At 37.9% G+C, this 15,800-nt stretch overlaps 1 protein-coding gene across 7 annotated transcripts in view; it reads left to right on the top strand.

The window, feature by feature from the left end:
- Nucleotides 1-331: 331 nt before the first annotated feature.
- Nucleotides 332-15,800, top strand: part of fam13a (family with sequence similarity 13 member A) — a 42,275-nt gene continuing 26,806 nt past the window's right edge. For 3 of the 7 annotated variants that reach the window (XM_079461431.1, XM_079461429.1, XM_079461426.1), the window contains exons 1-8: nucleotides 332-576; nucleotides 4,393-4,594; nucleotides 6,245-6,454; nucleotides 9,447-9,624; nucleotides 12,100-12,247; nucleotides 12,575-12,661; nucleotides 13,642-13,734; nucleotides 15,641-15,727. In XM_079461431.1, the coding sequence (XP_079317557.1) occupies nucleotides 550-576; nucleotides 4,393-4,594; nucleotides 6,245-6,454; nucleotides 9,447-9,624; nucleotides 12,100-12,247; nucleotides 12,575-12,661; nucleotides 13,642-13,734; nucleotides 15,641-15,727 (1,032 nt within the window). In that variant the 5' untranslated portion in view covers nucleotides 332-549. Of the gene's footprint in view, nucleotides 577-4,279; nucleotides 4,595-6,244; nucleotides 6,455-9,446; nucleotides 9,625-12,099; nucleotides 12,248-12,574; nucleotides 12,662-13,641; nucleotides 13,735-15,640; nucleotides 15,728-15,800 lie in introns of those variants that run through there. The other 4 variants (XM_079461425.1, XM_079461428.1, XM_079461427.1 and 1 more) reach the window with 4 other exon arrangements.

Raw genomic sequence — 15,800 nt, 5'->3', positions numbered from 1 at the left:
ATATGTGAAAACCTGGAATTAAATCAAACACAGTCACATATTCCAAAGTGCTGTTGCCCACAAGTATCACTTATTAATTCAGTAACAGCATGTGCATAGAAATCATTTTTAAATGAAGTTTACATAAAAAAAAGTGTTGACACAAATGAATAAATGTAAATGCAAAAGTTCCATTTAGCATAAAAAACAAAGTCCCCTGAAAACAACCCTAAAAAGCTGTGAATTGGTGAGCTCCCCTCATTTGCCCCATGTGGAGAGACTTTCAAAGGTTTGAGCGGGCTGGTCACCTGACTCGCGAGACCGGCCAATCCGAGTGCAGGGCTCAGATTTCATTCAGTGAGGAGTCACCGAACTCCTCTGAGTAGGAGAGGGAGACTGACTTCTCTTTTTTGCCTCTAAAGTTTACAGCTATGTTGCTGTCTGCTCACGTGGAGCAAAGATGGACTACTCAACACATGCAGACCTGTGGACTTGATAATGAGATGTAGAAAGGAGCAGAACTTTGAAGAATTCATCATTCTTTAATTTCAGGCTCTTCCTAGAAGGAGAATGGGGGCTGGAGCTATAACCATCTGTGTAAGTACAAAAAAATGCTTGCAGATGATTCCTTATAAGGGAGAGGGACTCGGCTCAGCCGGGCCTTAAAGACAGTCCGTCAGAAACAGTCTGTGAGTGTTTACACTCATTATTATGAAGACCCTTCATATCTCGATGTGTCTTGACTGGGCTTAAAGGTGATTTAAAGATGGGTTGATGTCATTTCTTCCCACTTGGGTCAGATGGAAATGACAACATCTCTCTCTTCCAACAACTTTCTGGTAGCTCAAGGAATGGAAAAACTTGATTCATAAACCAACAATATTTTGGTTCAATAAAGATTAAGTGTGAATGATGAATTTCTACTATACATTACTGGGGGTTTTCTGCAGCTGTTGCTAATATGTCTCACCGTTATAACTGGTTGCTTACAGGACCACCCACAGAACGTGAGTGAGTGAGGCATGAATGAACGTGTTAAGACTCGCTTCTCACCCAACTGAGATGGAGTTTGCAAATTTAGAAAACATATGTTAAAACACATCATTTGCAGTCAACAATTTGAACACGACTGAAAATAAGTGACAAATTCATCTTTAAAATGCTAGATTAACCATTTATTGCTCCATACTCAACTTTTTAATCAACACACAATTCTTTATTACTTAGTTTGAGGGACCTTTTTCCACTGTACAAAGAATTTGATGCAATACACAAGTTCTGTTGATGTTAAAGGTAGCGTAACCAAGTAACCTTTATTTTTAAAAGTGCAATCTGGTCATTTGTAAAGTAATTACAAGCACTTGTGATCTGAGGGGGAGGGTTTGGGGTTTGAAGAGCCATGCTGACTTCCTTCAACAGTCAAATGAGAGGGGTTATCATGTAATTACGGAACATTGTCTGTCTGTACCTCAGTGGAAACTAGCAGCACACCGTTTTTGACTTTGAATTACCAGAACATTGTTTGTTAAAGTACTTGTGTGATGTACGTGTGTGGGGTTTGGGGGAGATTTCTCGGACATCTGCTCCTGTAGGTCTCTCATGAGTGTAGTAGCTCAGACAGGCTTATGTTCTTAACCCAAAATTCTTAGGTTGAATGTATCTGTCATGCCAATTACTTAATTTAGGTGTTTTATATAAATTCCTTATCTGGAAAAAATAAGTCTGAATTTATACAGTGGGGTACCGAAATCGACGTATACGATTTGTATTTAGTGACACATTTCTTAATATTCTAAAAGTGTCAGTAACAATGGTCTTGCTTAGTGCTTGGCTTAATGGATTAATGTTAAAGCATATATGGGTCAAAGACGAAAATAGGTTTAAGCATAAGAACAATAAGTGTAATACTGTTTTAAATTGTTGTAACGATCATAAAAAATATATCATTTTATCAATTTTTCCATGATTTACAGAATACCCCCACTATAATGCCATTCAGTGTATCAATCTTGTCAGGCATATTTATCACAAAAATCAATTTAAGACTAATAACTTTCACCCCAAATGCTAATTAGTTGTAATTTAACATTCTTTTAAATTTGTCAATAAGAATTTTCAGTCATTTAAAGCACAATAACATGGTATATGCTCCCTTATTCTTGTATGTGTTTTAATATGTACACGTCAGAATAAGCATGTTGTTTCAATTTGTACATAAATATTGTGTCACACTGAATGGCAATTGTAACATTATTTCAACCCAATTTTGACATTTTATTCTCCAAAACCATAAAGTAGACATTTTACTTACATTTGATGTGCTCTGTATAGACATAAACTCATTTATCACGTATATTTCACCCATAAATTCTTACAGATCCTCGTTATTCTCAAGTTATTCCCTCGTTATCATCCTCCATATTGTACATTTCCCCGCTATTGAAATATATATGCAATCAATATTTGATATATCCTTGCCGACCTATATGTATTTCAGTGGATATGACAAGTGTATGTGTTTTAATGTATGTAGTCTTGCTTTGCTGAGAGGATATTTGGTACAGGACATCCAGATTAAAAAGACACCTCTGATCACAACACTCTGCACAGAATGAGCAGGCAAACCCTTCTCATTTAGTGAAGGGCCGCTAACAACCCCTGAATACAATCCACTCTTGTGCTCTTGTCTCATTTGTGTGAGTCCGTGTGTTTGTGACAGCACAGAGGATGAGCTTTGCTTTGATGTTGTGCGGTATTGTTTGTGTGAAACAAGAAAGACTTTGATTAAGCGAAGAAAGACTGTGACGATGCACCGCTTCATTAAAAGTGTTTCAGTTAAGTTGCAGCAGAAAATGGGCTTCAGTATTTATAAGTAATAAAAAAGCTGACTTATGTTTCTCTGTGTGTAAAACCTGTGGCACCAGCCATTTATTCGAGTTTACATCAGAATAAATAAATTAATGTAAGAAATTAAATGTTATTAGTATAAAGAAGATACAGCATATAAGGTATATTTTCACAACTGTCCAGGAATATTAGGGAGACGACTTACTGTGTGTTCACACCGAGCGCCGCGAGTGATTTACATGTTAAGTCAATGCAAAGACGCGATAGACGCGCTTGCGGCGGCGCGAATAGCGCGAATGAGGCGGCGCGAATGACGCGAATGACGCGAATTTCACGCGCGAATGACGCGAATGAAGCGAGTAAACACAAAATGTTCAAGCGTCCAACTACTCGCGAATAGCGCGTTTTTGACGCCTCATTCGCGCTCAATGTGAACACACAGTTACGCAAACGAGGCAAGAAAAGCGTATCAAATCAGAAGAACGTTTCTGTTCCTGCCAATCAAGTCGATGTAGTCTTATAAGAAGTCGTTTATTGGTCGAGGCCACTGGCCGTCGTCTTATCGCGATTTGGTATTTAGTAAAAGCGCGAGAGAAACACGAAAGAACAAACAATTTCTGTTATACATGACAAAGGCAAAAACACTACAGATTTCGCGAAAACGATGTTACGGTGGAAATCGGACGATGGTCTATGACTGGTGGGTTTGCCTGAATCATGCTCGATCAGAATAAACAGCAAACATTCCGTTTCGGTGTTGTATTAAGAGTCCACACGGTTAACTTGAACCGATACAGAAAACGTATTTCGTGGGAATGACTTAAGTTTTCTTCCCATGGGGTGAACGATAAAAACACGGAGTCAACCGAAAGAGCAGCGCGGCGCTCCGGGCGTTTTCGAACAGAAAAAGCGCGTTTTTAATCGATCGCGCGCTCAGGTAGTCAAAATCCATCGGAATGAAAATGGCTCGTGCATGTAAAATGCGATCAGCGCGAGCTTAGACTAAACAACGGCTTCGTAGCATTTGGTATTTTACATTTGGATGTCAATCTATAGGCCTACTATTAATGTTCAAACGGCATAAAGCGCATTCTAGGAACCAGACAAAAAAAACACTAAACCCGCTCATAGTTTGTCCGCGTACACCTTCCGTAGCGTTTTCACAATCCTAATGTTGACTTTTGTGACAGAAGTGTCAATATTTGTGCGCCCTATCATTATTACCTCCTGAATTCATAACATTTACAAATGTCCTCTTCTAGACCAACATGTTCTGCAGTAACAGCTGAGTTGCATGCTGTACTGTCACCCTGCCAGCTTAAAAGTGTGTGTGTGTGTGTGTGTTACTGTGTTTTTTATAACCTGGTTACAGGTGCATGGCAACCCTCCATGACGTAGACATAAACACACACTAGACAGCTTCCTGTAGCTGTCAGTTTCACCAACACTGGCAGTGGGAGAAGTCTTCATGGTTGTCTTTAAGGGCGCTGAAAGGGGGTCTTCGCGATGCAGCCCGTCAAAACAGTGGATGTGGTTGATTGCTCTTTTCTCTTCTGTTTTTCCAAGCACAACAAGGCAACGGTCCAGATTAAGGAGGACGTGAAGAAGATGGTCAAGTTTCCCATCCTTAAACCCTCTACGGCAAGTCCTGCCGCGGGGGGCAAGAAGATTTTCGGAGTTTCCCTGCTGGAACTCAAGGATCTGGGGCTTGTCAAGGATGGGGTTCCTGTGATGGTCCGGAGCATGGTAGAGTACCTTGAGAAGCATGGTGAGTGAAGGATGAATATGGATGAGGCTCTGCACTCGGATTAGGGTTTCTAAGGTGTTAGATTTTACACTGTTGGTGCAAGGAAATGTGATAAGATGATGGTGATAAAGAATTTAAAAATGTAACCAGAGAGAGCAACTTATAACACCAGCATATCCCGACCTGCTGTTTACAGTCATCAGGTATCTAATATAATTGTTAAAGGGCAATGGGCCATGTCTTTGTATGATTTACATGCATTTATGATTGTTTTTAGGGGTGGGGCAGAATGTTCTATAGTAACAAATGAGTTCTGTTCTGGTTTATGGTGTGAAATATGCTTTATTTAACTACATTTGCAATAATTAATATGGAAAACTGTGGATGCTTTTGTCTGGCTTAAGTCAATGTGAACTGGCACAGACTCCATTTTTCTGCCGGCCAATCATACAGGTTGTCTTGGAACATCAAGTCACTCTTTTTACTGCTTTAGTGCACTACTAGGAAACTGCTTATTACTGCAGACTATTGACTTACTGGTTCAAGGTCAACCCAAATAAAAGAGAGAAGAATAGAATAGAGAAATAGAGAAAGGTTTGCTTGAAAGTTTACAAAATAAGTTTGCAAAACCAAAAAGTCTTCAAGTCTTTTAAGATCCTGAGAATGTGATTCAGTCAGTGGATGGTATGACTGTCATCTCCCTTATTAAATGTATGGGTACATACTGTAAAATATAATGCTGTATATTAAAGAATACATTTTCATATTCATGAAGTGCCTATATTTTTCCATACATGGAAAGCTGAATTTACCTATGTATTATTAAATATGTGAATATTAGTAATATATTAACAATTCTTTCAATTTTCAAATGTATGTTAAACTATTTGATATATTGACAGTTATTATTGGCGCTACGTTCCAATCAGCTATTCGTCCTAATAGTATTCGAAAGTAGAGTGTCCCAAATCGTAGTATGTTGAAAATAGTATTCCAAAGATTCCTGGATGGTCTACTACTTCCAGTAGAATGGAAGTGCAGAATGATGCACACTCTTAACGGCTGATATTACCCACAACTCACTACTAGTAGGCGGAGTTTTATGACGCTCCACTGCTTTAATATATTATATAACTGATGACTAAATTAACAAATATAAGTATACAGTAAACCTTACATTAATGAATTCATAATGAACATGAACTATTAAAAACGTTAATGTAAAGAAGAGTTGATTCTGATGTGTGTGTCGTTTATAGGCCACTTCCGCCTCCTGTTAGTATGTCCCAGGGTGAGCATCTTTTGCCATGCACTCAAAAGTACCTTCTATTCCAACACAAAAACAGTACCTAATATTAGGCATAGTACAAGTAGGGGAATTGGAACGCAGGGATTGACAACAACCTGAAGCCTACAAAAGATAATAACTATTGTTTTCCACTGGATGGCGCTATGACATTTCAGCCCAACACGCCTGTGCATTGGACCTCTAACCTATAACATAGCAATGTTGTGACTATTTATATGACTTTGTAAATGAGTTATTTTATTCAATTTAAGTCTTGTATACCTCCCCATATTTATCTAAATTCAACATTTGATCTAAGGTGACACAGATTGACTTGTTCGATCTAATGAAGTTGGACCTCTTATCTGTCTTTTATCTCTCAGGTCTTCATCAGGAGGGTCTGTTCCGAGTCAACGGCAGCGTCCGGACAGTAGAAAACCTGCGACAGAGGTTTGATGCTGGAGAGGAAGTTGACCTGTGTAAGGAAGCGGACACCTTTGCAGTAGCTAGTTTACTGAAGCTGTTTTTGAGGGACCTACCTGAAGGTCTCATCCATCCCTCCATTCACAATCATCTCATTCAGCTTTTTCAAGGTGAACCTCCTTTACACTATTTTTGCACTTGTGTTTCGTTGAAAATAAACAACGAGTAATGAGTATATCTTACGTATTTAATGTATCTATGTATCATGCTGTAACTATAACATGCAAGTCTTAAAAGTAGGGCAGAGGTTTAGTGAAAATATTTGTGTCAAAGTGACGGTTGGTTCCATCTTTAGCTCATGAGTCAAGTTGATATACACAAGTCAGTGACATGCAGAGCCTTTGCCTGCGGTTTCTGTTTATACAGACCATATATCATGCATATACACCCATCACTGCCATTTAGAAAATCTGTGTTATTTCACACCAGCTGAGACGTTCCAGGAGAGATTTTAGTTTGCGATCTGCATTAAATATTACATATTTGATAAACAACCTTTTTGGCTGGCTGAAAGCCATAAAGTGCATTAGAAGTCTGATTTTGTCTCATCATTTGCTGACGTCTGTGATATTTAGAGAGGTTATCTCATTTGATGCATTTCGTTTTAGTTTCAAAGGATAACTGGGTATTAATAAACAGCCCAGTATGTGGGAAGTCTTAAAAAAAACACAGTTTGTGCTTCAGATTTGGCGCTGCTTGTTTTTATTTTGTCTTTCTCCATTCTCAATGATGCCGTTTTCCCTCCCTTTGTGGTATGTGACACACTATATATCAGTCATTCTCAATTGGCGGACCGCAGTACGGATCCGGACCCTTGCTTCGTTCCATCCGGACTGCGAGACATAGTCTAATAAACCATTTAAAAACTTTTCACTATTTTGGTTGTTTAAATTGAGCCACGCGTCTACACAACGGAGAATCACACATGCTCTGAGGAACATTTATGTAATTTATATTTTGCCGCTATATAATCGAATATCTTTATCTAGCTCCAAACAGGCTTAATTTTAACCCTTTCCGCTCCTCGCATGCTGCTTTCTCCCACCAAAGACATTGAAGCGGCCCCAACTCAGACAGTTTCTCTAGATCTCATGTTAATCTTGAGAATAGTATCGCACCCTTGAAAAATCTGCAGTCTTTAGTTTGATCACATTTATAAAAGACAGATACAGCTGTACGATTATTTCCGAAAACATGCGACACGTGTGGGGGGGGAGGATGCGGAACTAAAGCACATGCACAGACATTGCCAAGTGCCCCATGCGGTTCATGTCCATAATTGTTTAGCGCTGGGACCTCTGCTCCATATATCAGTTTCAAACGATCTCCAAATCCAGCGTGATATCCACCGTTTATATAACATTCATCACGCAAATGCAGCGAACAAACAACACAGCTGAACCTCGCGAACAAAGTGACTTGTGTGCATGCTCCTTCTCCTGCTCTACATGGTTGATGCGTGGGCATGATTTTTCAGGAGAATTATCCAAAAAGGGACTAAGAAAAGTTGTTACGTAACAACTTTTCATGTCCGAAAAAATCTTTTTCGAAACCTGTACGAACACTCGGGGATTGTATCGAGCACAGAAATACTACGTAATATGTCCAACTCGTGTTTTGACAAGTTGACCATGTTATGCATGAGAAGACAGCACGTTTAACACTGTAAACAAGTCTGTTTGCACTGTCACCCCTTTAAAAACCACCCCTAACACACTGTTGCACCACCCCTTTAAAAACATTAGTGCAGACATGTAGATGAGGTAAATGGACACACAACAGTAAACTAAATGCAGCAAACATTAAAGCACTTTTTATCTGTCAGTCTGTTTACTGTTTACTGTATGTCTCCTCCAGCCTTCGACCAGATTTGTGATATTGTATTAACCATATTGTTTTTATCTACATTTAGCGTTAGCGTTATTGATCAGCAGGTAAACATTTGTGACCCGGTGAAAACCCAAGATAAAGTTTCATAATCAAATTGATTATTTGATAACAAGTATCATAGATTAATTTCAAGCATTCATTTTGCTAAGAATTTGGCATTATTCAGTCAATATTGAAGATATTGTTCACAGAATGTTCTATAGGATGATTTTATGAAGGACTTTTACTGGGTTTTCACAAGTAACGTTTTAATTGGGAAATTATTTAGAAGTAGTTCTGGTATGAATGACACGGAAAGTCTAATTTAGTAAACAGCTTTGTTTCTGTTTATGATGAGAACATTTTAATTGTTACTTTATATTTGCTGTTTGCATGTTGTCAGTAGTTTTTTTTATTTACAATTATTCATTATCAGACTTCTATTAAGAGGTCATTCCCCTAAAGCCACAGAGCCTACAATACATACATATTGTGGATAAAATAAATGGCGTGATAAAAGATTATTTCTTTAATACAGTACATCCAACTGTATATATTGATTAAATGTTTATTTCTTTCAAAAAACATATTGTAAGGACCTCCGTTTGAAAGAAAATATAAAGACCCGACCTCTTGGAACTTTAATTGAATACCCCTGCTATATATCCTTCGCAGATGGATGTCAGAAAAACATGGATTAAAAAAACTTTTTTAAATTTACTCTTGCGGATAGAGTTGCACAGCAATTTGTCACATTTTGCTATGTGTGATAAATCTCGCCCCGATGGATTCTTGGACTTCGTGTTCTCAACTGAAATCCATCCCAAGTTTTTGTCTAGTTTCTAAAGTTTTTTTTGACTAGCAGCCTTGATCTGACTTTTAAAAGGGTTAATCTATATTTACATTAAAACGATACAAAATGAGATAATGAAATCTAGCATAACATGACCTTTGTGGTTCTATAACTCCACCGGTAGCTGTCAAAGAGACATGCAGCGCATGCGCCATTGCAATTCTGTCCCTTCACTTTTAAAGGCTGTCTAGGGACTTGCCACTTCACACGCACACATACACCATAGCAACCACCCTTCCCCTAATTCTCTTTCCTGTGTCAGCTTTATTCTCTTCCACATTTACCAACAATACAAATAATCTCTGTCTCCATTTCCAGATTTGATTGAAAAAAATTATATTTCATAGCAGCTTTATCATGTTTCTCTGTTATTTTCACAGAACGCAGTGAAGATGAATTCTGTACGGACGTGTGCGAGCTCCTGCGCAAGCTACCGGAGATTCACTACTCACTTTTGCAGTACCTATGCCACTTCCTGTTAAAGGTAGAACAGGAACATGCCCATAACCGTATGACCGCGACCAACCTGGCCACCGTGTTCGGGCCCAACGTCTTTCAGTGAGTCACAATAACACACAAGATGTAATTACGCTATAGCACACGCATCATTGTTCACACTGTTCTAGCTTTTCTGTAGCTCAGTGGTAAGAGCATGGCGTAAACAATGCCAAGGTCGTGGATTTCGATCCCAGAGGATTGCACATAGTTATAAACAAAATGTATAGGACATTGTGTAGGTAAGTCGCTTTGAATAAAAGCGTCAGCCAAATGCATAAAATGTAAATGTAATCATTGCCGATCATTTTCCTTTTACGTTATGGAATCTGGGTATCATGTTCTCTCTCTGGCCTCCGATTGGCTGTCGGTTTAACGCTGAACGCCCGGTGCTTGGGTTTCTGAGACACACCTTACACGACCCGACCATGCCACAGCACAAGTGCATACTTTAAATGTGCTCCCAATGAGTGATGATGTATAGTGTTATAAATAATTTGATACATGGAAATTTTAATGACATCTTATTAATAGATAGATTGCTTGTAATACTTCATTAGGTATAGTTTATCTCACAGCAGGGCTATTTATGTGTTCTGCAAAACAAAAAACAGGTAACTGATCGTTCTGTCAGTCGTAAAGACTGTTTCTGTTTTACCATTGTCACGGATTTCCAGTCCAATAGAGGGGGCCAAAGTCTAGCTGGCTCATGTAAGAACTAGCACAAATATCTCTTGCATGCTTTCTATGGTCTTAAATGACAAGGTTACAATGTTATTTCCAGGCCCAGAAACTCCAAGGCTGATTTTTCATAAGTGAATCATTCTGAGGAATAACAACCTCGATCTGCCTCTACAATGCATAACATTCATACAGTAAATTCTGCTTTACCTACCTGCAGGTGAAACTATGTGACACATTTCTCACCTTTTGGGATTTTGGCAGACGCTTTATCCAAAGCAACATGCTTGTATTCAAGTATTACGTTTTATTAGTTTATTGAGATATGTTACAAATACCAATAACAAATTCATTAAAGGAACAGTTCACCTTCAAAATGAAAATTCGGTCATCATTTACTAAGTTGTCATTTTAAACCTGAGTGATTTTCTTTCTTCTGCAAAACACAAAGAAGATATTTTGAAAAATGTTGGTAACCAAAAACCATTTGTCCCCATTGACTTCTATTGTATGGACACAAAATGCAAGTCAATGGGGACCAACGGTTTTCTGTTACCAGCATATTTCAAACTACCTCCTTTTGTGTTCTGCCGAAGACAGAACGTCTTACAGGTTTGAAATGACAAGAGTGTGTGTAAATAATAACAGAAATTTCATTTCGAAGGTAAACTATTTCTTTAAATGGGCCAAAAACAAAAATGTTGTCCAAATACATAAGGCTTTTTCATTTTCTGTGTAACCTAAAAGAAGATATTTTGATGAATTTCAGTGTTATTTTTTCTATAAGCACACATTTTAAGTAAATACTTTACTGTCTCCACAGAAAAGAGAAGTCACATGGGTTCTGAACAGCATGAGATTTATGTAAAAGATCATAAACCTTCAGGTGCACTGTCCCCTTAACTTACTCAACATTAGTTTTTATTGTCAGATTCGAAATGGCGGCTTGTGCGCTTATGTCTGCTCGCTGACAGATGAGTAACACGGTCACTATTAATACATCAACCGGCCCGTTCCAGGGAATCCCGGACACCTCAGCATGTGTTTGACAACTTAGCATGAGTAAATGTGTGGTGATTGTAACTTTAGCCCAGAACTTTAGTGGAAGTGGCAAAACCGTTGCCCTTTATAGGCACATACCTCTCCTGTTTCTCTGTACAGCATGTTCTCTTTGTCACAAATAATTAAACCACAAATACAGCTGTCAGGGAAGCACTCCGTGACCCCTAACAGTAGCAGCGTTTACTGTACTCTTTATCACTTTTTATCTTGAGACCATTTCTTTATTTGGTGGTTGTGCTTTCCTGGAGTAAATTAGGTTCATGTAAAAATTTCAATAAACCTGAGTGTTATTTACACTACATAAATTCCCATAAATGATGTTTTCCCTCGGTCAATGTAAATATCTGTTTGCTCAGGTGTAATGTTTGTGTTTTGCCTTTAGTTTTTTGTCTTGATTAGTTTCGTTTTGATTTGTTTCGTTTCGTTTTATTTTGATAAGTTCTGTTTTGATTCGCTTCGTTTTGTTTCGTTTCACCTTGGCTCAGATCCTGAGCCGTATATTTATTCCTTATCAGCAAGGGCTGAAGAACGGCTCACTTTATTTTTTAAATCATCCAGTGATTGTTTATGTATGCGATTAGATTCGTTTAGTTGAATTTCGTCTTGATTTGTTTGAATTAGTTTAGTTTCATTTCGTTTTGATTCGTTTAATTTAATTTTAATTCGTTTTTTGTTGTGCTTTGTTCTGTTTTGATTAATCTCAGTTCACTTTGGCTCAGATCCTGCTGTATATTTATTCATTATTGGGCTGGAGAAGGGCTCACGTTTTCATATTTGTTTGTGTTTTCCCCTCAGCGTGTCGTCTGGTTTCGATGGTATACATGAACAAAATATTTGTAATAATATTATGACCAAGCTGATCCAGAACTACAGTACCATCTTCAAATCTGCGGCTGAGAAAAGTCAAACCCAAGAAGAATATTACGACATCATTGTTGTCAAAGTAAGTGTAGACAATAACACTTTACTCTGTTATGAAGTACCACTCCACTGTCATTCTGTTGACGGTATCCTCAATGCGATGCCATGAAGTAAATCATTAGAGCATATGCAGTATATATACAGTTCATTACACCAGGTCCTTGACAACCTTTGACCTGGAAAACAGTAGCACTAACCACATGTGCTTTAACTTTCCAAGTGCTCATGTGGATGTCAAGAGTTTGTCCACCATCAGACGACACATACGTTGCATATATGTTTTGTTGCTGTAGTCAGTGGGTACAGGTGATGTCATTGGAAATCTCTGAATGTTTTGTTCTGTTCCCAGGAGGCCATCACAAACGTTGAAAACACAGACATGTCAGCCTACTCTTCGGTTCTGGAGGCAAACGCTTCAAATCTCAAGAAGATGAAGGTAGGGGCGAGAGTATCAGTGAAGCAGGTGACAGAGAAAGATGCGGGTGTGTTTCCACAGACATATGCACTTTTAAGTGTACGGAGTGAACCATGGGAAGTTCTAATGACGTAGCATTTCAGAAACACTTCTAACAACACTAAGCTACAGATCATAAGACTTAACTTATAGCGTGAGCCGAATGATGCAGGTCTCAAGTGACTCAAAGCCGATTTTTCAAAAGGAGTTCGGATAACTCTCGGTGTACCCTTCTTGCTGACTTTGGATCAGATTCTTGTGACCTTAATTCCAGTTAAAGGCCCCAGTTTGTGATGTATTTGTCTTTCCGATGAAGTATTAAAGTTACACCCCTGAGGATAACACAAAAGGTGTTATTGTGGACTACAGGATGTGTTTGCTCATGTGCTCATTTTTTGTTTAAAAAAATAAAGAACACATTTTTAGTATCTTGTACACATTTTAAGACATTTAAAGTCGTAGCCATTGTTTCCACAGTAAATGGCAAGTTGAATTGCTGGTCAACATTAGCAAAAGTTCTTCCTGTTTTTCTGTATTTAGAGAATAGTTTTCAAAAATGAACACGGTTTAATTAAATACTGAATTGAACTCTAAATTGTTGTCAGTATGGTTTCTATGATGGCGATCATGCGTACGTGCTCAGAACCAGGGTGCACGGTGTTTGCATGTCTGCTGGAGACGGGCTTGGTCTTGTGTTTGTGTATGTTCACTCTATGAACCAGTGGGAACTGTGACCCTCTTAAATTACTGGCATGACGTTTTCATAACAATAATATTTTTTCTGTAGATTGTAGGTCTTTGTCTAAGGGTGCTTCTTTAACAAAAAGGGTTAACCTCTGATCTTAAATGCACACAAAAATTATGCAACTCTCTCTAGCCTTGCTTAAGTTGACATTCTGTTGAAATGTGATGGATCTTGTATGATATAAAGATTGTTGGCTGAACGCTTGTTGTTTTGTTAGGCTGCACAATGCACTCCAGTTGAAAAGACAAACTCTCCAAGAAAAACACAGTTCAGTCCGGACACCTCTATACCCACCCCAAGGAAAAAGAAGGTAAGATTCATTAAAGAATCATTAATCCTCATGTTTTGTTCATCTTGATAAACATACTCTCGTTTATTTGGATATTTATGAAGTCATTCAATTTTGTGTGTCAAAAATAAATAAATGTATAAAAAGGTCATAAATAACCTAAAAAATTTATTATGAAAAGATGAATTACAGTATTAATAAGCACAACAGCATGAACTTGTATTCATATTATCAACCTTTCTTCTCTTAACCAGAAGTTGGTTGATCTGCAATGCGTCGGCATTTCATTCGTAATCTCAACTATTTCGCCATCATTCACCTTCTTGAAATATCTCAGCCGAGGAAGTGCTTAACACATACCAACGAATGCAGTGTTAGCACTGAAAGCCCGAACTATTGAAAGTCCTCTGTTTAGCCAGCACCACATGTTTATGTAAACAGAGTTTGACCAGATAAGGCATGTTGAAGAACAGTCTAATAGACAGAGGTTGAAACAGGCTGCGAATTGCTGATGGAAAAAAACATTGTGCATTTCGTGAAAAATAAGACACTTTCCTGCAGAGGAGACGTTTCCAGTTACATAAGGGGTCAATTAGATCTTTTAGCAAAGCACTGGCTTACTCAGGTTACTGTACTTCGTTTCGGAAAAAGCAGCATTACCAAACAGAACTTTATACATGGGACATCTGTTGACATCTCCGCTCATGATATCAGGGCACAGGTGTCAAACTTATTCCAAGCCTAATCAAACCCCCCCTCCGAAAACAAGGTTACTTGAATATCAGGTGTGTCATGCAAAAGAGTGTGTGTTTTATTTATTGCCTTTTTAAAACCATTACACCTTAAAAGTGTAATTCTCCCAAACATGTCCTTCCAGACATGTATGACTTTCTTTCGCATGCAAAAATATTTTGAGGAATGCTGGTAACAAAACAACCTTGGCTCCATTGACTTCCATTGTATGGACACAAAACCACCAAGACATTTCACGAAATATCTACTTTTGTGGTCCACAGCAGAAAGAGTCATATTTATCTTTTAAGTAGAGCTGTCAAAGTTAGTGCGTTAACGCATGCGATTCTTATTTTTTAGATTAATGCGTTAAAAATATTTAACGCAACATCCGTTTGTTTTGTCATCCTTTGTCCAGCCTTACATTGTATTATCACGCTCTTATTCATGTATAGGGTTTTAAACCACTCAAGCGTGCATTTTGGTAAGCATAGACTTCAACATGTTAAATAAAATCTGAAATAAATTCAAAGAGTTGTAAAAATGGGAGTGGAGTCAGATCTGCGTAAAGAGAAAGCTCTTAAAGGGGCGGCATTCTAAATCCTGCTGCTGTGACTCCTGTCACTAATTAAGTTAATCAAAGAACAACAGAAAAGAAGAATTCAATGTGTTTTGTAGCTTTAATGAGAATTCCTATTTAATTTACAATTTAGCATTAAAGACTTTTGCGAGTGTTTGAGAACTTCATTAAATTTCTGTTCATGTATATTTCCTACCTGTTCCTACATGACAGTTCTCAATTATACTGTTGAGGGTCTATGATTAATGTTAAAATAAATAAAAATAATCAATTTAATAGAGACATCTGTTACAGTACTTCAGATATCACAACGTTGGCTTTCATTCATAAAATGATGCTGTTAAAGAAATCAGTTGTTTCTACAGTAATTTGAAGATCAAATGTGAAATTATTAGAATGTAAAAGTAGATTTTTCAAATACTAACGTTGTGTGCGATTAATCGTGAATAATCCCAGAACATAATATGTGAATAATCAGATATTTAATATTATATTAATATACATGTTTTTAATCGATTGACGGCACTACCTTTAAGTGTCACTGCTAGGGTGAATAAATAATGAGAGAATTTAAAGCTCCACACCAAGATTGTTGACCAGCTGCTTTATCATCAGGTCCCTCAAAGCTCTCCGGATGATAATAACAGGACATTAAGAGAGTTGAGTCCAGACAGCCCTTACACCATGCCAAGAAAAAAGAAGGTAAGAATGTGTCAACAAACAGCATGTATCAGGGACGTGCACAAACGTTTTAAGGGACAGGGGCTGAAGTGGA

This window comes from Barbatula barbatula, assembly GCF_947034865.1.
Source record: "Barbatula barbatula genome assembly, chromosome: 8".
NCBI classification, from domain to species: Eukaryota; Metazoa; Chordata; class Actinopteri; order Cypriniformes; family Nemacheilidae; genus Barbatula; species Barbatula barbatula.
Note: the sequence above shows the minus strand (reverse complement) of the source record. Positions and strands in the feature narration are given on the sequence as shown.